Below are 23,531 nucleotides of genomic sequence, written 5' to 3'. Positions count from 1 at the left end.
CCTATTCCAGCCTAGTTAGGGCGGGGGTACGTGTTTTTGTGTAGGAACGCTTCAATAGAAAGGGGCGAGTGTGAGTGCAAATACTATTTACATGCTCATATACCACTAGAGTTTCGAGCATGTACGTCCCGGGGCCTGTATCTTGATTGCCAGGGGCTTGTCCTGGGACAGGAAAAAAATTAAGCGGACAATTTTGAAATTTTCTTTTTAAAAATTAAATAGTGGGCCTTTCAAATGTTGATGTGCATCTCTAACTAATATAATTAATAAAGAAAATTCTACTCATTAAATTTGGTCGCTAGATTAGATCCGGTGGTCAAAAAGAAATTATATAAGATCGGTGGCCCGACTCTGGATGCTAGAAAATGGGCAGAATTTTGAAAATAGCGATTAGTAAAAACGTTAATAGAATTTTTTTTAAAAGAAGAAGTTAAAAGCCAAAAATCAAAATAATTGACTGCTGGGTAGAATATTTATATAAATTGGACCATTTTAGAAGGACAGTCCAAAAATAAATAAAAAAAGAAGAGAAGATCGGACTATTTAATAATATTAAAAACAAGAAAGTAATTTCGACATAAACTTTTGAACGAAGGTCTAAAAGTTTAAAGTCCGATCTATATGTCCACATGAGTGGCCTCGTTAAGGCCGTTAGGGTGCACAGCTTGTAGGGACGAGATGGGTTGCGTCCCGTCAAGAAAAACCCTATTTTGACAGTCAATAGACGTTGAAGGTGTAGTGCTGTGCTGAAATACAGATCTTGAAAAGCCGGATCCGTCTGAACGAGAGAGATAATCAGACTAGGGTACTGTCCAGTTGTCAAGGGTTGGTATAGTGGTGAAGATGGGCCAGACTCCGGAGGATACGAGATGGTATCACAATAAAACAAAGTAAAGTCTAGAAAAGATTAGTAGGGGCCGACCCTGCTTCCCATTTTTTCTTAGAGTGGGGCGGTCAATCTTCAATTGCTGCTAGGACAGGCTCGGACATGTAGAGACTAATCGTGAACAACCGTGTCGTTCTGCAGAATGGCCATCATACGAGTCACGAAAAAAACCCAAGTCAACATAGTCAGACGGAGAAATGACGTGGAGGCAAGGAATCTCTCTAAAAAAAAAATCCAACCTAGTGGTGCAGACTGTCGAAACGAGAAGCGTTCAAGCGTTCAATCAGTTCCCAGTAGAAAACTTCACTTCGCTAACAAAAACAACGAAGAGAAGGATCCCCAAATCGAGCCGCGAAAGCACGTGCAGTGTGAGTAAGCAAAACAAACACGTCTTACCGCGTCGAGCTCCAGACTGGGAAATCGAAAGGGGTGAGGAATTTATTTAGACACAGCTAAATGTTGGGATTTGATAATTGAAGAGTTCATAATTATGTTATATGTTGAATGTCATATGCTACCTACTAGAAATAAATATATAACCTGCAATGTTGTTATTTAATCTGTTTACATTTAGTATATGGTCGTGGTATACCAAGGTCACCTATTTCCGCAAGTCGGAATTTTCAGTTTGCAAGTCTACAACCGAAAGGGGTAGCTGGACCCAGGTACACTTCGGAAATCCCTCCCGTTAAAGGGATGGGATCCGTCATATTCAGGGACACGGTTGTTCATGGAAGTCCGTCACACACCTATGCCAAGGTCGTGCGCCTGCCTACCAGTCACTGCCCTCTAGGTAGGTCAAGGCTAAGCCATGCGTCACACACCAAGTACGTCAAGGCTAAGACTTAGACACACACACACACACACACACACACACACATTCCTTTCTTCCTTTAACAAACATTCCTTTCTTCCCCTTAACTCATATTCCTTATGACTAAAACAAAATACTAAAAATAAGTATTTGTATTCAATGAATCTTTATTTTACAAGGAAGGAAATGTTTTATTTAATCAACATGTTTTATTTTATGGACATATGGTTAAGGACCACACACACAGATAGTAATTGAGGAAACCTGCTGTCACCATTTCATGGGCTACTTTTTTTATTAGCAGCAAGGGATCCTACACCATCCCACAGACAGGATAGTACATGCCACGTCCGTTGTCCTGTTGTGGAGCACTAGCTGGATATAACCCAATGTGCCCACCGACGGGAATCGATCCCAGACCGACCGCACATCAAGGGAACACTGAGCTACGTCCCATGCCCACAGAGTTATTTGAGGCTGCTTGAAAAAAAACCTTGTAACATAATAAATAAATAAACAAATAAATAAAAACAAATAAATAAACTTTCAATAACTAATAATAATAAAACTTTTTTTTCTTAGGAAAACGAACTCATTACCCTCAAAAATGTATTTTAAAAAAAAAGAAAAAAAAAAGAGACAGGTGTGTTTGAATGAATGTGTGCGATAGGTATGAACATTTCAAATTTCACTGTGGAAACTGGGGACCATACAAATTACACTGATCACCTGTTGCATAAATTTTAGAGCCACTGAACAACACAATATGTGTATATTTAATAGGTTTGATGATAATGAAATGGGGGTTGAACATTTTCAGGAGCTAAGCGCCGTCTATTTTCAGCTTAAGTCATGGGACGTTCCAAGACTATTTTTAGAAACTGAGTCATGGGGTCAAAGACACGCTATGCGAAGCCTTATAGTACATCTAGAGTTCGCCGATATCCGTCGTAGTGTGTGTTGTCTAATATGTTATGTACATTGCAGGTTATAGTAGATTCCTTTGAACAATGATTTAATGTGACAGAGTCAGTAACAGTATTTAATCTGTGACGGACAGTGTAGTGTAATCAAACCGACCAGCAAAAACTAGGTCACTGTACTGCGTTGACTGGCCACTCTATATTATAGTTACAATGTTGCAGCCGAGATGTATTGCATTATTATGAACTGTTATTGTAAAGACACGCTTGAATCTCAGTTGAGGTTACGAGCGGGTGTGTAAACAGATGGTATTGTAAGCGAGTGACCGCTAGTGTGTAGATAAATACTATCAACAATTCGTTTTTATTTCATTTAATCTAAAACCATGCCCATTGAAGGATGGAAAGAGTATTTGTCTGAGATTTATTTTAACACTAAACACCCAGCTTCGTTTTTAGGAGTAAATAAACTGTATCATATCGTGAAAAAGGAGCATAAATTTGATATTGGTATACATCACATCAAAAGGTGGCTTGCTTCACAGGATGCTTACTCGCTTCAGCGATCAGTATGCTACAAGTTCAAACGAAATAGACTGGTTGCCACTGGGTTGAATGCAAGATGGGATATTGACTTAGCCGACGTGTCAAATATCACATCTGATAATGACGGGGTGAAATTCTTGTTGATGGCTATCAATGTATTTACTAGATATCTATGGGTGGAACCCATGACAAACAAGACACCCGAATCTGTTATTAAAGCATTAAAGAAAATATTCACCACTGCACCTCTTCCCGGGCTCATAAGATCAGATAAAGGTCGTGAATTCAATAACAATAAAGTGAAAACGTATTTAAAAGGTAAAGGTATAGACTATTATGTCACTCAAAATGAATCGAAAGCGTCCTATGCCGAGCGGGTCATACGTAGTCTAAAGGTCATTCTCTGAAAAAGTAACATTTTGCTTCAAGGAAAAACACAAAATCGGAATTGAATTTGGAAACATTTTTATTTATCAAATCAAATAAGCAATTAATACTGAATATAAATCTGAACTTTGAGAGCTTAATGACTTTTATTAACATTTCTGCCCTAAATTAAACAAGTGCACATGCGCACCAACTAGATTTTTCTTCATTTAAAATTATTCAAAGTTGTTAATTTATTGTTTTAATACTGTATAAAGACACTTGGCAAGTATTAAGAAATGTTTGATATAATTATATTTTCATCACAGCAATATTAGTCTATAAAATGGTGTAAATAATACCATAATGACTTAAATTGATATTGATAAATACCTCTATTACTTAAACTAGCTATTTACTATTAATTATCCATAAGTATATGATAAATATCAAACTTATCTTCGCAAACTATGCAATATTTTTTATACTTGCTTATACTAGTCATCAATTTTGCAATATTATATCTCTGGTAACAGGACAGACAAACAGATAACAGGAAAAACAAAATATATCGTTTTGTAACGAGATTCAGTAAAAGAGCAATACAAGAATTATTTGTAAGTTTTTTATCACATTTTTTTTCAAGGTTAATATGGAAGATGCATGTTCATATTTGGTATAATATGCATGCCACTTTATGCAACACCACCTGCAATTGTGAATATATTATAATGACAATATTTGATTTTTCAATATGGCCACCCTGACACACCCAAATATACAGTACCAAAGTAATAATACCAAACTGATTTACTAGCAGTATGTTTATGTGTTAGTTGTTCTTTGCTAATTGTGATAAATATAATACTTTGACCTCTGGGCTGACCATGCAGTTGAGTGTTGATAACAGCACAGACATCATAATTATCACTGTGCAATATTGAAATCATCTGATTAATATTACTCACACATAAATGATTATATAAAAGAAACCAAATAATATGCCCTTTGACTTCCATTGAACCTTTTTCAATTGCTTAAATTGAAACAACTACATGTGTATAACAGTAAGTAGCAGTAAGTAACAGCAGAATTAACAGCGCAATTAACAGCACAGACTTTCAAATCCTTTTATAGATCAATATATAACGATCAATGTTTTAAAAAAGGTAGGTACACATACACCTTTAAAACATTATTGTTTTCTGAGTCTTCACCAAAACGTCTTCCCACAAGGAAGGTTGTACATGACAGTGTGAGGACAATGGGATTCTTTGTGGCTCTGGCACAATGCTAACTGTATCACCAAAATCGTACCAACACTTGTCTGTTAGTGTTTTTGGCCACCTACTCTGTGAATACATTCAATGAAGACTTCATCTAATGCTATGTCTTCCACATACCCAGGGTAAGGTATGTTGTCATATAAGACAACAACAAATTCCCCCAAGAATTCGTTTGTATAAAGTGGCATGTGTATCTTATCAGCCACCTCCCGTTCCACCTTTCCACTGTTTAAACTGTCAACCTTTTCTTCATCGGAATTAGTTCCACCCTCTCACTATCAATACTTTCTTCATCTGCTTCTTGGTCGACATTCCCACTGTTTCAACTATCCATATGTTCTTCATACAAATCTTGTTCCACCCTCTCTATCAATACTTTCTTCATCTGCTTCTTGATCGACATTCCCACTGTTTCAACTATCCATATGTTCTTCATACAAATCTTGTTCCACCCTCTCTATCAATACTTTCTTCATCTGCTTCTTGGTCGATATTCCCACTGTTTCAACTATCCATATGTTCTTCATACAAATCTTGTTCCACCCTCTCTATCAATACTTTCTTCATCTGCTTCTTGATCGACATTCCCACTGTTTCAACTATCCATATGTTCTTCATACAAATCTTGTTCCACCTTCTCACTATCAATACTTTCTTCATCTGCTTCTTGATCGACATTCCCACTGTTTCAACTATCCATATGTTCTTCATACAAATCTTGTTCCACCCTCTCACTGTCAATACTTCTTCATCTGCTTCTTGATCGACATTCCCACTGTTTCAACTATTCATATGTTCTTCATACAAATCTTGTTCCACCCTCTCACTATCAATCTTGTCTTCATCCACCTATTGTTCCAGCCTCTAACTATCCATCTTTTCTCCATCCGCTTCCTTTTCCACCTTCTAACTATCCATCTTTTCTCCATCTGCTTCCTTTTCCACCTTCTAACTATCCATATTTTCTTCATACAAATATTGTTCCACCCTCTCACTATCCATCTAGTCTTCATCCACCTCTTGTTCAACCCTCTACTCTCCATCTTTTCTCCATCCACTTCCTTTTCCACCTTCTGACTATCCACCTTTTTTTCCCGTACAAATCCTGTTCCACCCCCTCACTATCCATATTTTCTCCATCAGCTTCTTGTTCTATCTTCTCACTATACATCTTTTTTTCAACCGTATCTTGATCCCTCTCACTAGTTTGACTTCACACTCTTTTATCATCCAGCTCCTGTTCTGTTTTTCCATCAGTGTTCTTCTTATTCTCTTGCAAATATGTGTCACCTACACTCTCATTACAACTTTCTTTCCATCTGAAGTCGTTTAGCAACACGATAATGCCTTTCACTCATATCTGCTTTCAGAACTTGTTTACCATTCGTTATGTCCTGTTTGTGCTTTTCTTGTTCTTTTGCAAGATATGCAGCACGTTTCAAGGGATCTTCATCTTGTCTAGCCCTGTACCTTCTTCGTTTCTCAGCCGCAGAGAGTCCCATTCTGAAGTCTGAAAGCCGTAAAAGGCATCGGCAAACCTGGAAGCAATTATATTCCTAAAATCTATTTCATGTGTCAATATTTGTCTATGCTGTTACCAAAGCTATCTCAAAGTTAATTTGCTTTAATATTGAACTGTTTCAACATATAAAATAGTTTAAAACATGTACCTTTGATGCTATGTTCTTTTTGTTTTGTTTTGAAAATAGTATTGTTTTTTAATTTACGAGTATATTACATATTGTGTTGGAATTATCTATACTGTTACCTACTTGTGTCTGTGCTGTTACAAATTTTGAAAGAAACTCAAAAGAACGGAAATTTAACCATTTATTTCTATCAAAATTACAAATGAGTAACTTGTAATTATATTTAAAGATCCCACTTTTATTAGAATCTTAATGATGGTCATTTATGTCCACTAAACATCAAATGTTCCCTACAATGTCTGTGTTGTTACCGTTTATTGTCTATGCTGTTACCAAAATAAACAATCAAGCCAGAAGAGATTAATGTACCCAAGTGAGGTGTCAATTATATACACATGAGCAACTGTCTCAAGACCAAAATGTATTGTATTCAATTGTTGTCTATTATACACACTGTTGTGATTGAAACCTCTTTCAGTTGTCATCAAAGGTCTATGCTGTTAACAAAATATGTCTGTACTGTTACTTCATGCCTGCAAAATTACGAAATCTCCTCCAATTCATCATCTGTATTTAAATAGGAGCACTTGGTGAATAGCGCTAGTGTGCACCATGTTTTTGAGCACCTACTATGTAGATATATATTTACCAACTACATTGTGATAAAGTAGCTTTTTGTCTGACTAATTGTCTGTGCTGTTATTAAATGTGTCTGTCCTGTTACTGTATATGTCTGTGCTGTAATGTTTTTTTCGGTAACAGCACAGACAGTAACAGGATAGACAAATAACTACATAACTAGAATTATATGCAACGACTTCTCCTTTTCACATATTGACATAAGCAAATTGAATTTCAATCTCACATTCCAAGATTCCCATGGAATGACAAAATATAGAAACGACTTGTTGGGTCCAAATTGTCCACTATCAGGAGAGACATCTGAAAAAAGTACACATCAACCAGAGAAACTTACCACTTGTTTTAGAAGACTTCAACACTCTAATCAACTTTTAGCACATGGTTGCATGATGGCATTGGACAGGAAATGACCTTGGAACCCTTTTGAACTTGATCACACCACAAGGAGACAACATTATTTGCAAATGTCTTATCTGATAACAGGACAGACAAAAACCTGAAGGACAAGGTTATTATTGGGCAATAAAAAAAATACAATGACTAAATACTCTGTATGGTTATTACATCACCTTCCCTGATCATAATGTTCGGTGTATAATATAAAAAAGTATGCTAGAGTTGAATATAATACAGTTTTTACATTAGAAACAGTTGGACTATGTGCTTGGGGACAAGAAAAAATGGCTATTTTTCATCATAAAATTAAATTTTTAGTGAATAACATGATAGAACAGGGGGAATTCTAGCAACATATCTTATGTAACTAATGGATATGTTCACTATAACAAAAACCCTGAATTAAAGTAGGCGATACTTTTCTGGAAAACACATGTTACTTTTTCAGAGAATGACCCAGATACTTTACTTATAAACAGACTTATTACTACCTGGATGTTCTGCAAGATCTAGTGGACGGTTACAATAATAGAGCTCATAGGTCACTGAATGAACGTACGCCTTCAGACATAGGTGAGAAAAATGAAGCCATTGTGTGGAAAGAACAGTACACTGATCCCTTGAAAACAAAGTCAAAACCCAAAAAGAAACTTTTCAAATTCAGTGTTGGAGACCAAGTTAGAATTTCTCATTTGAGATACACCTTTCAAAGAGATTATCAAGAAAAATGGACAGAAGAAATATTTATTGTCAGAAGGCGCTACTACAGAGATGGCTATCAACTTAAGGATTATGCAGATGACCCCATACATGGTAACTTCTATGGAAATGAATTACAACACGTTTTCAAAACAGATGATAACATGTGGAAAATGGAACAAGTTCTTAAGAGGAGAAAGAGAAGGGGAGAAAAAGAAGTGTTTATCAAGTGGATGGGCTATCCTAAAAAATTTAACAGCTGGATACCAGAAACAGATCTCCAGCAAGTATAAATAGCAAATAATTTATTATCAGACTTCAGTTTATAGCCAAACACCATGGGATTCATATCGTGTCCAGATTGCAAGAAAACATTTTCGAGGAAGGATGTTATGCTGAGGCATAAGAAGCATTTTCATCTGTTTTTACCACCACCACCAATTGCAACATATATACCACCACCTCCACCTCCACCACCACCACCACCAATTGCAGCATATATACCACCACCTCCACCACCACCACCACCAATTGCAGCATATATACCACCACCACCACCACCACCACCATCGATGCCTTCTGATCATCAACATGTTCACTATACATCAGGATCAGGACCACTTGAACAAGAAGAGCCGTTTCATTTTACTATTCCATCTAATGCTGTTTTCGTTGGTCCGAGTGGGTGTGGCAAGACTATGTTTATGTATCAAATACTCCAGAGAGGACTCATTAAGCCAACACCCGACAAAATCATATGGTGTTACACAGAGTGGCAGCCACTATACGACAGTATCCGTGAAGCCATACCTCAAGTGCAGTTTGTTAAAGGTATACCCTACAACCTACAGGACGAAGATTATTTTGATGCACAGAATAACAATGTTTTAATTCTGGATGATCACATGACCGAGGCCAAGGATGACAAACGCATATCACAGCTATTTACACGCACATCTCACCACAAGAATGAAATTAATGTTTTGCTGTTACAAAACCTATTTCTAAGAGGAAGGGAATCACGTGACATTGCGCTGAACTCTCATTATGTGACTTTGTTTAATTCTCCTGTGGACAGACAACAAGTACATTTGTTTGCCAGAAGAATTTATCCCAATAATAGTGATCGTTTTATATCAGTCTATGAAGAAGCAGTTCAAAGACTTATGGTAATCTTACTATCGACTTGCGACCATCAACGAGTGAAAAAGAGAGACTTCGACCTAATGTGCTGGATAGTCATAACAGAGAGACCGTCTTCCTATAAAAAGATCATCAATCCGGGAATCATCTCAGTTGAATGTTATCACTCAGCCTGTGTACATCACACACGCCCCAGTAGCAAATCCTGAAGATCAAGTTAACATTAATGATACCGAGAACACTGATACAGATATAAACATGCCTTCCTGTGATGAGTGTGGCATTGTGTTCGAGAATATTAATGATTTGCAAAGACATGTCAGAACTTGGTGCCCCGAAAATGGAGGTGAACCCTTATCCAAACGAGCTAAGATTGAAGTTGAAGATAAGAAAGTTGATGTTACAAAGGGAAATGATGTTGTTCCTACTGTATTCAATACAAATGATCATGAGTTTGAGGTGAAAGGGTTGGAGTATTTGTGGGAAAAGACACTGGAGTATTGTCAGAAGGAAATAGTTGCCAAGAAAGAACAATATGAGAGGTGGAGAGGTGGATTGAAAGAAAACTGAGAAAATGTTGGGAGGAGGCTTTTCTTGATAGACTTGCCCAAGCTGTGCGGTGTACGAGTTACTTTAGCCACGGTTCTCTCATTAAACCTATTGTGGATACGGTTCGAACAATGGATCCAGATACAGACCCTGATAGTCTCAAGACCAAGATGCAATCAATGATGAAGCCCATTGTAAAGAACATACTTTCACACGTGGACTTATCTGAGGCAGAGGATTTAGCCAGTGAGCAAGATGAACCTAGTGGTGATGAAACAGACACTGAATAAATGTTGACTTATTGTTCATTGTCGTCAGAATAAAACATGAACAATACAGTTGGAATTTATCCCATTCACATGTATAATGTGACTATTAGTGAGGAAATAAATATTATGTATTGTAATGTTCTCTTGTTTGTTATAATTATTATGTCAATTAGGTTAAACAAAACATACAATACAAATCAATATCAAAACATTTATTATACAAAATTATGTACAGAGTAATATTGCAGTCAAACTGGTATACTGGATACATATATAATTGATACATATTTAAAATGATTACATACTATGTCACTATACATTCAGAGGACCACACACTAATATTCTTATTAGCTCAGTGTAACATGTGTGGACATCTTCTCAGATGAAGTGTGCAGCTATTGTGTTTCATTACACATCTGTAGAAATACATGTTGACCAAGCGTGATGATAACAATACTCATATCAGTTATAAACAAAATACTATAAAAGGAATGGAGTGGTTCTTATTTAAATACACTAGAACATATAATTTACAAAGGGGGTGTAGCCTGTATAGGTCGTGTGCGGTAGTGTCCATGGGCTAGGGTATTGATCCCATCGTCAAGCACATAGCGCTTGTCGTCATAGGGCGATAAGCTTATTTTGTTAGTTGCTACACTGTATAACTGATGACTAACACTCTGAATGCGATTCATTGTGTCTCAGTTGAACATTTTCAAACAGACAATCTGTGTACATATTGTGCCTGAGAGTTTTGTTTATCACAGTTTTGTTTACCCCCTTAGCAGTCTTTTTCTCTTTCCCCTCATACAAGACTGAATACATTTTTGGTCGAAGACCCACAAATTCTTCCATGACAGAACCCCCAAGCTCATCCTTCATTTTACCCAATACTTTAGCATTAGTTAAAGAAAACAAAGGAATGAATGAATGAATGAATGTTTAACGACACCCCAGCACGAAAAATACATCGGCTATTGGGTGTCAAACTATGGTAATGCAAATAAATAAAGTGATGATCAACATCAATATAAAAATTCAAGGTTCAAACAAAAACAGTGTAAAGAACTGTGCAAAAATACAAATACAAATATCACAGAATTTTACGGACACCGAATTTTACTCTAAACTTCAATTTGTGCTGTATTGGCCATTCTCAAAGAGAATGTTACACCCCTGCACCACGGTGAGGTTACAGCACGCGCAGGGGAGAAAACAAAGGATGTGATGGGTCATAATTACTCGTATCGAACAAATTAGCATGCTCCATCATGTCATGATAGATATCATCCGTCTCAACCTCATAGCACAAAGAGTCCGTATCTGTGAAACAAAGTTGAACTTTGCTCCCATACTTTGTTTTCATGAAGTTATAATGAAAATCATACATAACTATTTTGGACATGTCTAGAATTGAAAAGCCAGCATAGATAGGTTGATTGAGAAAGATAGTGGCTTTCTTGAGGTGAACTGCAGCCAAATCAGAGTTGAAGATTTTAAAACCTTCATATGTAGGTTTAGCGCAGAGTTTTTTTAAACGTTTTTTTTAATTGACTAGCTCCACATTCACATGTTTTAGCACGTTCACCATGCTACGACCGAAGCAAGAGTTGTTCATCAACTTAAAGAAAGCTTTCTCAGTTTCATTTTTGGACTGCTTTCTCTTCTCTGTATTGAAATCAATATAGGGTTTTAACCATGGAGACTGTTTGAACTGAATAGCTCTATGGATTTCTTTCAATTTTAATCCCTGACTCAAATAGAACTGTAAGTTCCTGTAATGGAGGACATATTTCTTCTTATCATTCAGGTTTGGAACTAACTTTTTCACAGGTCGGCCTGTAAGACAAAGTGTTTCTCTCAACTGACGTGAGTAAGGGGAAAGTATGTCATCAGTGACTGACATGGATTCAGGGGCCAAAGGATAGTCACTATGCCTATCATGTAACTCCGTTGGGTATTCAAGATCTACCTCGAGAATGTAGCCTATGTTTGAATTCTCGGTTATATTCATAATGTCGAGACTGTCCAAGTCTTCAACCAACTGAAACTCCCTCTCAGGGAGGTATTGTGACATGCTGTGACCATATAGGTTATTTGCATCCAAATACATGAGATAAGTTGATGGTTTCCTTTCATTGTAGGTTTCCAGATAATGATTGTTAGCTTTGGCAAACTTTTTTGATATCATTGAAATGCCTCCCCTCAGACCTTGCTCTATCATCAAATGCATATCTATGTCGGTCAGTAATTCAAGTTGAACGTTCCCCATCTAAGCATGGCATCCCACCCAACACCGGGTAAAGTGAAATAATGGGCAATATCCAGATGATAGTATTCAAGACATAAATCTCGAAAGTTTTCGAAAACATCAGCCAAGAGGAGAACATCAGTTTTCATGTATAAATCATGATATTCACCCATGTTTTTCAATTCAAATGTGGACCATACATTTTGTGCATGCTCATAGTCAGCGTCTGTAATGCCACTTTCTGTCAAGATATTGAAAAAGTCATTCTGGTTTGGAAGTTGAGTCCTATCAAATTTAGACGAATCGTCCATATAGTCATAGGGATAAACACCTTTTCTTAAAAGTAAATCTAGTTGCTTCTGATTCGAACATTCTTTTGATAGGTGTCTGAATTTGTCACTACCTTCAGTTTTCAAATTGTTGACCAGAGTGTCTAGTGATGCATTCAGAAACTGAAGCGAGTCAATAAATCTCAAGTTACCAACCGAAAATGAAATGTATTTTTCCAATTTGTTGGCAAGACAGCTGAGATTTTGCTTTACTGATTTATTCAAATATTTCATGATCAGATGACTGTCATATCCCTTGAGGTTGTGAAAGACAACAGGAATGACGAATTCATTCAGTTTACTCTTTTTTCCTTTATTCTTTCTGAATTGATATTGTAAATTACATTTACTGTGGGCAGCTCCCCTGTAGACCCCAGTAAAGTGATCGTGATCTCGAACCTTGCTAAAGGGGTTTTGTAACTTTGTGTGCATTGTCCCCGTTTGTTGCTGGATCTAAAAAACACTCAAATCCTCGTTTCCCCTGACAAATATGGCACGTGTCAGTCATTTCATAAGCCCTCTCTTCCTCTGCTGTCAGTACCATCGGCTCTACTATTTTTAAAATGTTCCCAATTTCTTTACTTTCCTGTAATAAGGCTTCAATAAAATGTGTAATCACATCAGACCCCCTGTATACAACCACAGGTTTGTAATATGAAGGGTCTGAGCTAACAACTTTGTAACAGAAGCCAGATGGTTCATGTTTTTGGTAGTGAGTGGTGTGCGAGGCATTAGGATTATTCATACACCCAGGAATTTTCTGAGTGAGTGACTCAAAGTCCGCAAATATTATGAATGGAACCTTAAGCTGATTCTGAACACTTACAATATGTAAAAATAATATTATGCACTATTTTAAAATCCAAATCAATGAATTCAGGAGATAATGAATGGATTTCCAAATTGGCTTCCATGATACATTAAAACATAAATGCTTCCATTTTTCTAAACATGTAGGTAATTTGAAATTTTTAGCAATTAAAAAATAATATCTTAATTTAACAGTGAATTTACTTGAATTTATTATTTCATTATTGTAAATCAAAAATAATCTTTTACTAAAGAAACATTTTTATTCTCACTATTAATAACTGTTTTCCATTCACCTGGAAGTGAGTTTAAAATAACATTATAAGTAGAAGAAATATGTGCTTTAGTTACAGCAGAAAGAGGAAAATACCATGGTATAACTTCATAAACAATATCAGCCACAGTGACTATACCACTTTCAATACAAGAACTAAATAATAATAATTTATCTTTATACTTAATATAAGGATTGTCCAAAAGTGGCTGAGATAATATTTCACCTAAATCCAGAGCAAACTGACGTTCACCTTTAGTGACCAAGACCTCAGCGTAAAAAGGACTAATAGCTACTAGAGAATATTCATTAAAAACTATATTGAAAATGTTATAAGATAAATTCATATTCATATATTTTTTAAGAAATTCAGACATTGTATGTTTCCAAACAGCTTTAAAATCATGATCAAAATATTTTTTAGCATCTTAACACGAAAAGCAACCTTTTTAAATGAAACATCTTGTATGTTTAATCCACCCAAAAGTTTATTGCCAATAACTGTAGAATATTTTATTAATGGTATTTTGCCGTCCCACATAAATTTACAAAACAATGTCTTAATTTCTTTTTCTAGCCATTTAGGAACATGAGTAGTACTTATCATATACCACAATCTAGAAGATAAAATAGTATTCCACGACGTAAGGAATGTTGATCACTGATAAGGAATGTTGATGACAGTAAGATCTGTTGATCACTTGTAATCATGCATACACTATATTGGTATATAAACATGCCTCCTAATTTCGCTATTTGGCACCTAAAACAATAGAAGTAGGCTCCATCTGGCTCCTGGGCAGTAAAGTTAACATTGAGGGCTGCCTTTGATAAACCAACCGTCCTCGATACGACGATGGCGTCGTGCTTAAGCCATCGGACATAAGGCTGGTAGGTACAGGGTTCGCAGTCCGTTACCGGCTGCCACTGAGAGCGAGTTCTAACGACTCAATGGGTTGGAGTAAGACCACTTCACCCCCTCTTCCTTCTCACTAACCACTGACAACTAACCCATTATCTTGGACAGAAAGCACTGATAGCTGAGGAGTATGACTAGAACAGCATGCTGGAACCTTAATTGGATATAAGCAAAAAAATAAAGTTAAAATGAATGAAAAAAACGAAAATTATAAATGTGCACTGGGTGGAACGAGAAATAGCTCAATGGGCCCTCTGACTGGGATCGATCCTAGACCGACCGTGCATCAAGTGTGCTTTATCACTGGGCTACGTCGCATTCCATAATAAACCAAGATAATTTATAATAACCATCTCCCACTAAAGACAAAAACAAAGAACATATTGAATTTTAATTTATTTTTTCTCGCCCGTAAACCAGTCACATCCTCTGTGTGTGTGTGTGGGGAGGGGGGGGGGGGGGGGGTGGAGGGGGGGGGGCCGATCCCCTATACAATCTGCTTGATTTAAATAGCTTATTACTGAAAAAAAGTAGTTTGTTTTATTTAACGACGCCACTAGAGCACATTGATTTTTATCTTATCATCAGCAATTGGATGTCAAATATATGGTCATTCTGACATTGTTTTCAGAGGAAACCTGCTGTCGCCACATAGGCTACTCTTTTACAACAGGCAGCAAGGAATGTTTTATTTGCACTTCCCACAGACAGGATAGCACAAACCATGGCCTGTGTTGAACCAGTTATGGATCACTGGTTGGTGCAAGTGGTTTACACCTACCCACTGTGCCTTGTGGAGCACTCACTCAGGGTTTGGAGTCGGTATCTGGATTAAAATGTTCCATGTCTCGACTGGGATCCGAACCCAATACCTACCAACTTGTAGACCGATGGCCTAACCACGATGCCACAGAGGTCGGTTAGCTTATTATTGTTTCCCCTTAAAAGTTGAATGGGTCTCCAAAAGTCAAACCCGCAGGCAAGGGGCTTCGTTAGTGTTATTATTATTATTTTAATATGACCTCCTACAATAGAGTGGTTGCACGTGACGTCACAGATCGGCTGTCCGCCATTTTGGAGACAACGGTTCTTTGTTTTCAATAGTCGAAGCGTGTTATACGAACAGCGATACAATGCCTAAGGTGAAGGGGAACTATTGTAATGTTGAGGGATGTCACAATCGATCACAAACAGACAAAGAAAATAAGAAACATTACTACAGACTACCAGCTGTTATTAGAAACCAAGGGAAAGAATGTGAAAATCTCAGCTCTGACCGACGACGATTGTGGCTTTCAAAGTTGAACCAGAACATGGACGGCAAAAATTTATCAAATGTTCGCATTTGTTCAGAACATTTTATAAATAGTAAGTATATGCAATACTTGTTTAATTTTGGGAAATATACCACCTGGTCCCTACCCCATTATATAATTGATATATATAATATAATAAAGACTCAAAGAGGGAACCTAACCGTACATTTATTATTTTCTTTTTAAAAATTAAATCCAGAAAAAAAAAGCCCTAGTCATTCACAAGTTAAGAAATATCTTCTTGTCAATTAGAGCTGTACTTGGGGGTTAGTCCTTTTTAAATTATTATTTGAACCCACACCATCTAGTTGTTTTCGGCTAGGTACATAATTCCTACTACATGCACTGGGGCACAACAGAATAATAAACACTTGTTTTTGGAATGATTTCAATTTATTTATTAAAATCCAATGCATATAAATGATATACATACACATACATAATATGAACAAAGCTGCATGTAGGCCTACACAAAGCACATTAAAACAGTAGCATTGGAAATAGAAAAAAAACACACACACACACACACACACACACACACACCTTTCAGCATAGTAGATAATGTATTTTGAAGTTAAAAAAAGAAACAAAACAATTATATAAAAAAACAATGCACAAGTTCATATACATATTTAACTTGTTATGGCCTATCTTGGACATTCCTGAGTTTGCTGCACTTTTTAAGATGTTATCGACTAACAGACTTTTTAACGATTGTAATTACATATCAAATATATATTTTCTGCATAAAATATTAGTGGCTGTATATTAAACATATTTCTGGTCGTTCTAATATTTGTACTAGGTTAAATTTCATCTTATTTCCTAAAATGTTGTTTTTTTTTCGTAGACCTACAAAATTATTTGAAGACAAAATCCAGTTTGGTCTTCTTACAAATATTAAGACACCAGAATTAATCATATAAATATTTTATTACAATGCAGCAAACTCAGGAATGTCCCTTTAACATCCCCTGCTCATCAGGGCAAATACATTTTCTTTTTAACCTGGCCACTCTTAGTTTTTATAATTTTTTTGTGCCATACTCTACATATCCTAAAATTAGTGTTGGGAATCAGTTTATACCAACCGATCAACTTTTAATTATGTTATGAACTCAAGAATTTGGACATGTATACTAGTGTTCACCAGGACAGACCCAACAAATTGCAAATTTTACATTTAATATTACTTTTCTTTATATACATATGAAAACACCAACACCATCATATAAAATGGAGGATAAATTAGTTATTTAGTGTTTTCTAAAAAAAAAAAACCCTGCCATGGCAAGACTAAAACACTTTTGGGGCAGTTTCACCATTTTCAGTGCACATGTTTTGGTTGATTAAAGATGAAAAAAAGAGATTAATTGAAATAAAAATAAATGTAATTAATGTGCTTGCTCCAATAAATTAATGGCAAATTTTATTAATTAATAATACACTTTTGAAGTGTTTTATAAAGGCAGTTTTAGAATTAATTATTGAAAAAGGCTTGTTTAATCTCAATTTTTGGTGCATGTATTAATAACATAATATATTTTCAGAAAAAAAGGCTGAATTGTACCAAAAAAACAGTCCAGACTGGATACCAACAGTTGATATGTCGAAAGCAGCAACGGAAAAACCAGATTCAAAGTCACCTGCTGCTAACAAACGGTACCAGAGAAAAGTTGACAGAGCAGAGAAATGTGATGCAGCTAACACTTTGCTAGAACTAAACACAATGTTTGAAACAGATGCACATGATGATTCAGATTGTGTTTCGGATGCTGAAACAGGTACTGCTATTCAGACCGATATTGACCAGCCACTCTTTTCAGCCATGCATGAAGAATTACAGTCACTTAGGACTGAAAATGTAACATTAAGTCGACAAATCTGTAGTGCATCATCACAGTTCAAGGTATTTGAATTCGAAGGAGATGATGAAAAAGTCAAGTACTTTACAGGCCTGCCGAAATTTACACTGTTAATTTCCATTTTCCATTTCTTGGAATCATGTTTGCCAATGAAGCAGTCTTTGGATAAATTTCAGATTTTGATCTTATGTTTAATGCGTTTACGATTGAATTTGTCTTTACAGTTATTGGCCTATCAGTTTAATGTGTCACAAAGCACAGTTGCTAGATACTTTGCAGAAACAATTTCTGTGATGTACATAAAAATGAAATTTTTATTGATAGACCTTCAAATGTACTAGCAAGAGCCCAAACCTGGTCGAGCTATAAACATCATAACACTGCAAAATATTTAATTGGCATCACCCCACAAGGGTCCATATCATTCATATCATTAGGATGGGGATGTCGTGTAAGCGATAAATATATCACTGAAAACTGTTCCTTTCTGTCACATGTTTTGCCTGGTGACATCATTATGGCAGATCGAGGTTTTGATATATCTGACACACTAGGGAGTGTATGTGCTGAAGCACGAATACCAGCATTCACAAAAGGAAAAAGCCAACTGTCACCACTAGATGTTGAAAGTACCCGGAAACTGGCCAGTAATCGAATACATGTGGAACGTGTAATTGGAATGGTTCGCCAAAAATACACCATTCTTAGTGCTACACTTCCAATTGAATTTCTGATCACTAAAGAAGGAGAAAGAGTTGCCCAGTTAGACAAAATGGTTCACATATGCTGTGCTCTTGTAAACTTGTGTCCATCAGTTGTAGATTTTAACTGAGTATATGAACAGACATAGACTATAACATTACAAGTGACCGACATACCATATTTGTGAAAAACTATGTACATGTCTGTAGTAATTTATAACATTTATTTGTAAAATATATGTAATCTGATAAATAAGTCATATTTACTATTGTACATATTTTATGCCATTAGACATTGTTATTATGCTTTAGATATATATGATTATGAATATTGTCCAATGCCCATCTTGTTTAGGAGAGCACTTATATAGGCTCTGCCTGTTGTGCAATCCTTTTGATTCTTTTTTGATCAATAAAATATCTCAAAACAAAACAAATTTACTGTCAAATGTTCCATGACGTTTTCACTGAAACAGGGTTCGAAACTGACATGGAGCAATATGCAATAACCACTCAAAATACACAATATGCTAACCGGCAGTACATCATGTACTGAAAAGTAAAAGTAAATTTTAATTTTCTAATATTTGCTTCTTATATCACACAATGAATTTCGAGCCTTGCTGTTGAGTGGCAGCTAGTGCTCTTTTATATATGTACTTTAACCAGACTGGACAATACAGCACTAGTTGGGATATGGTACAAGTGAACAAAATGTGTAAGGTATATTTGTTATATTTGCATATTCGGATTCTTTTGTCTTAGTGAATTTTTTTTAACAAATTGAGGCAATTTCCGACATTCTCTGCAAAACCATTTCCCCCTGGGCGCTTTCTCCATTCCAATACACAGATAATGAAACCACTGAATGTCACAATTTTCGTTGTCACAGCAGATCATGAACCCAGATTCAACTTGATCACAGTAGCACCACGTTTCCTCAGATGTACTGCATTGACCCTGTGTGTCAGTTGTTGTATTTGATGGTATTAAAGCATTGTCTGTCGTCATTCTTGAATAGTATTTACCCACCAGTTCAGGTAAAATTGCCCTCTGAAATAGACAGTGTGTTTTGCTACAAATAACCTGCCACAACTCTGGATCAAAAGTGATCAGTTCCACATGCAAATCGCATTTTGTCCATACAACAAAAAAACATGTCCCCAATGATGTTACTCCCAACTGAGTCTGTACCTGGTAGAAGTATGCATGATCTCTCTTCAGTTGTATAATGCCATTGTCGTTTTTTCCTAAGAAGAACTTTGGGTCACAGCATTTGTCCAAGGAATTCTCTCAGACTGAAAATGGACATTTTATTTCTAAACAGAACTTCCCACAACAGTCACAGGATACTACCCCATCCGGTGAAGCTCCAAGGTGTGGGAAGTCGGTGCTAATAATAAAACCACTATCCTCGATTTTCAAATTTTCGTGAAATGGGGCCATTTTCTCAAGAAGGTCTGCCTTTGCAGTTTTTTCATGCTTGTATCCCCACCGAGTAGCTTCGTTAGAAAATGTTGACGATTCTGGATAACATATGGTCTTCACCAGGCTTTTAGCTGGATTCAAAACATTGGTGTTGCATGCCGACTTGGCATTTGATGCCGTTATCCTTCCTGCCCTGAATCGATACCACAGTTTTGATTGAGACTGCGTACGGGTGGCAATCTCTACTTCCTTTGCTTGTTCAGGACTTGTTTGTACTTTGATATTAACACAGAGTTCGAGTAACTTTGTATACTCCATGTTCATACAGCTGTCATCTTTCAAGTCGGTTAACATCTGGGGAAACGATGATGTTATAGGTTTTGGAATATACCAGTTTGAGTATGGCTCAATTGTAGCCAACAGAACTGGTTTTGTTCCTGTCGAGTGCAGTTCTTTGAAGAGGGTGTCCAGTTCATGTGGTGACGGTGGAAGAAGCTTTGAACAAACCGCAGAAGTTGATGCCTGTGGAGTATCATATATCTGATCAATATTGTCATCTAATTTTCTTTTTAAACCTTTTGCAGAGGTAAAATTAATGTCGGTAAGCTGGCTATACGGCACATTTTTTATGGCTGCTGGCAACATCCAGTAGGCAGGCCTTTCAGTCACAGTTGCTGAATTCCGTATCCGTACAGTGGCCTCTATGGAAAACAGCAGAGCCGCAATATGGGTACACGCTTCTCCGAGGCCGGCCATGCATGTACAATGGGTGCCCTTGACAACACCATCTTTATGTGAAATTACCCATGGTCGCAGCGGTTTTTCCCTCAATCTTTGTGAATGAAGAACCTAAATGAAATAAATATTGTTAATTGCACATTTAGGACCTATATTTGCTTTAAGGCCTAATTTAAAATATAAAAAAATTCTGCAATCACATATGCTCGGAAATTGATATAAGTGGCTACAACAGTTAATCTTCAGCTAATAAAATATTCCTTTAAATAAATAAATTTTTATAAGTTTCAAGGAATTACTCTACATATCTGAAATATGGCTAACCCAAAATATGTTCTAGTATGAGCCCTGATAAAAACAAACTTGTTGTGAAAGTCAAATTCTTACGTTCAAGCCCTTCTCTATATATCAGGGCTCGAACTTAAAAATGTTTCACCTACAGCAATTTTTAAACAAAATAAATTAAAAACATTGTCATGGATGACAACAATTTTTAGACTAAAATGTTATTTTTCTGTATGTAGTAAAATTTATAAAATTGCAACTTGGGTGCAATAATACCCAAAGAACAGCCACAAGATTTGTAGCCAAACCTCAAGAATGTTTTTTTTAAAAGAAGTTTGTTTTGTTTAACGACACCACTAGAGCATATTGATTAATTAATCATTGTCTATTGGGTGTCAAACATTTGGTAATTATGACTTGTAGTCATCAGAGGAAAGCTGCTACATTTTTTCCTAATGCAGCAAGGGATCTTTTATATCCACGGAGGCTTGCATTACCTATTTACCACATTGTGTACGAGCGAGTGGACGAATCGTCCGTGGACGAATCATCCGCATGATAATGAATACAAACAGTTAATAAAAACTGGATAGTAATGTTGAATTCTAACTCTATTTTACTTTTTTGGTTATAGTATACACAAAATAATGTTAAGAAACGATTACAATGTCAAAGAAATAACTATTAATATGTTTGAAAAAAATGCAGTCATCGAGTGGACGAATTGTCCGAGGTGAGTGGACGAATTGTCCGGTGGATGAATCATCCACGGACGAATTGTCCAGTGGACGAATCGACTGGAAAGCCATACATACATACAGGGATTCTAGAATATAGTAGCCCCACTCCCATGGCTAGTGATATTCAATGTTGGGCTAGTAAATAGCTACTATTGCCAGCTAGTGAGAAGAAAAAAAAGTCAAATGTTGCAGCTAAGTCTTAGTTTGTAAATATGACTATTCTGCCCCACCCAACCCCTAATGTTAATGTTTTTAAAGCTCTATCTCCCTCTTTAGGTGACATATCTGATTATTACAATTATTTAGTAAAACTGTAGTAACTTAAAAAGTAAAGCAGGGTTTGTGAATTTTTAAATGTTGCTAGTAAAAATATTTTAATCACTGATCCCATGGCTAGTGGATTTTATAAAAATTCTAGAAGCCATGTATGTATCTTATCTCTCTCTCTCTCTCTATATATATATACACACACACACACACACATACATATATATATATATATATATATATATATATATATATATATATATATATATATATATATATATATATATATATATATATATATATATATATATAATTATTACGCCTACATGCATATATATCCATGTGGTTCTTACCTTTGCAGTTACTAAAACTTGGTTCTTCAAATCCGATGGCAGTTCTCTCTCTAACCCATCCACATACAAATTGGTTGTAGGCGTCGAGTCCTTTATAACTTTTCAAATCATCAGCAGTGTATGCACTTGGAGTAAATAAAAGATAATTCACAATGTCCATGTATGTTATACCTGGCAAAATGTCCACATTGTCTGACCAATTCTTTAGTTCATACGGATCATTACCATCAATTAATTTTAGTTTGTTGTCGTACCTAAGCCGTACAGACGTGTCCAGTGTATCCCTATAAGATAAGCAGTCTTTGTTCGATTTAGCCATTGTCCGATTTATTACAAAAGTATCACATATTTACGATTTCTTGATTCTTGTCCGTTTAGCGCATGTAAAAGTAAGGTTTGGTTGTCTTCACAATGGCCGACCGAACTGCATCACGGGAAAAATATTGCGTAACTGGGATCGCTCTATAGTGTATTTTCACGTGACGTCACAGAACGGATGTCCGCCATTGTGGAGGTATCGGGCGTTCCAGTTGACCTGTGATGGCGTGTAACCTCAAGCATTTAAATTTGAAAAGCAATGGTTAACTATTGTCGAGTGGTTGGCTGCCACAATAGATCAGATAGAGAGACGCAATTAATGTATTATCGACTACCCAAGGTGATAAAAAGCCAAGGAAAAGACTGGGAAAACCTGACTAGCGAGCGAAGACGACTGTGGTTGCAAAGACTTCAACAGAATTTTGGAAACTTGGAAAACATTCGAGTGTGCTCCGCTCATTTTATCACAGGTGAGCAATTTTATTATAACAATTAATCCATTGGATTAATTAATATATATATAATGTTATAATGCTACATTTATGGGGTTTTTTTTGTTTGTTTTTTTGGGGGGGGGGGCGGATTTAGGTGGTGGTGGGGGGGGTTCTGTAAAAGTCTTACCAACAAAAAAGAGCATAATTTACCTGTACAGATTATAAAGGAATTAATATTTATTTTGCTTGGTGCAACTTTGATGCCTTAAAATTATATTATAGATAAAATGTCAGAATGTTTAAAATTATAAATTAAATTCTCTAGGTGGTTTTAT

At 36.2% G+C, this 23,531-nt stretch overlaps 2 protein-coding genes across 2 annotated transcripts; one reads left to right on the top strand and one right to left on the bottom strand.

Moving 5' to 3' along the window:
* Nucleotides 1-15,764: 15,764 nt before the first annotated feature.
* LOC121386886 lies at nucleotides 15,765-19,146 on the top strand. Its single transcript, XM_041517917.1, has 2 exons — nucleotides 15,765-16,119; nucleotides 17,618-19,146. The coding sequence occupies exons 1-2, from the start codon at nucleotides 15,885-15,887 to the stop codon at nucleotides 18,271-18,273; spliced, it is 891 nt and encodes a 296-aa protein (XP_041373851.1). The 5' UTR covers nucleotides 15,765-15,884; the 3' UTR covers nucleotides 18,274-19,146.
* LOC121386885 lies at nucleotides 18,819-22,908 on the bottom strand. Its single transcript, XM_041517916.1, has 2 exons — nucleotides 22,798-22,908; nucleotides 18,819-20,910 (listed from the first exon to the last, which is right to left on the bottom strand). Exon 2 carries the CDS (start codon nucleotides 20,815-20,817, stop codon nucleotides 19,927-19,929), a length of 891 nt encoding a protein of 296 aa, XP_041373850.1. The 5' UTR covers nucleotides 20,818-20,910; nucleotides 22,798-22,908; the 3' UTR covers nucleotides 18,819-19,926.
* Nucleotides 22,909-23,531: the final 623 nt, after the last annotated feature.

This window comes from Gigantopelta aegis, chromosome 12 (assembly GCF_016097555.1).
Source record: "Gigantopelta aegis isolate Gae_Host chromosome 12, Gae_host_genome, whole genome shotgun sequence".
NCBI lineage: Eukaryota > Metazoa > Mollusca > Gastropoda > Neomphalida > Peltospiridae > Gigantopelta > Gigantopelta aegis.
The sequence above is the reverse complement of the archived record's forward strand: the minus strand, read 5'-3'. Positions and strand labels throughout refer to the sequence as shown.

Bases quoted from the DNA above. Each gene is read 5' to 3' on its own strand.
- LOC121386886 (XM_041517917.1), top strand. From the start codon at position 15,885: ATGCCTAAGGTGAAGGGGAACTATTGTAATGTTGAGGGATGTCACAAT. The intron at 16,120-17,617 runs GTAAGTATATGC...ATATATTTTCAG, and splicing joins TTCAGAACATTTTATAAATA to AAAAAAAGGCTGAATTGTAC.
- LOC121386885 (XM_041517916.1), bottom strand. From the start codon at position 20,817: ATGGCCGGCCTCGGAGAAGCGTGTACCCATATTGCGGCTCTGCTGTTT.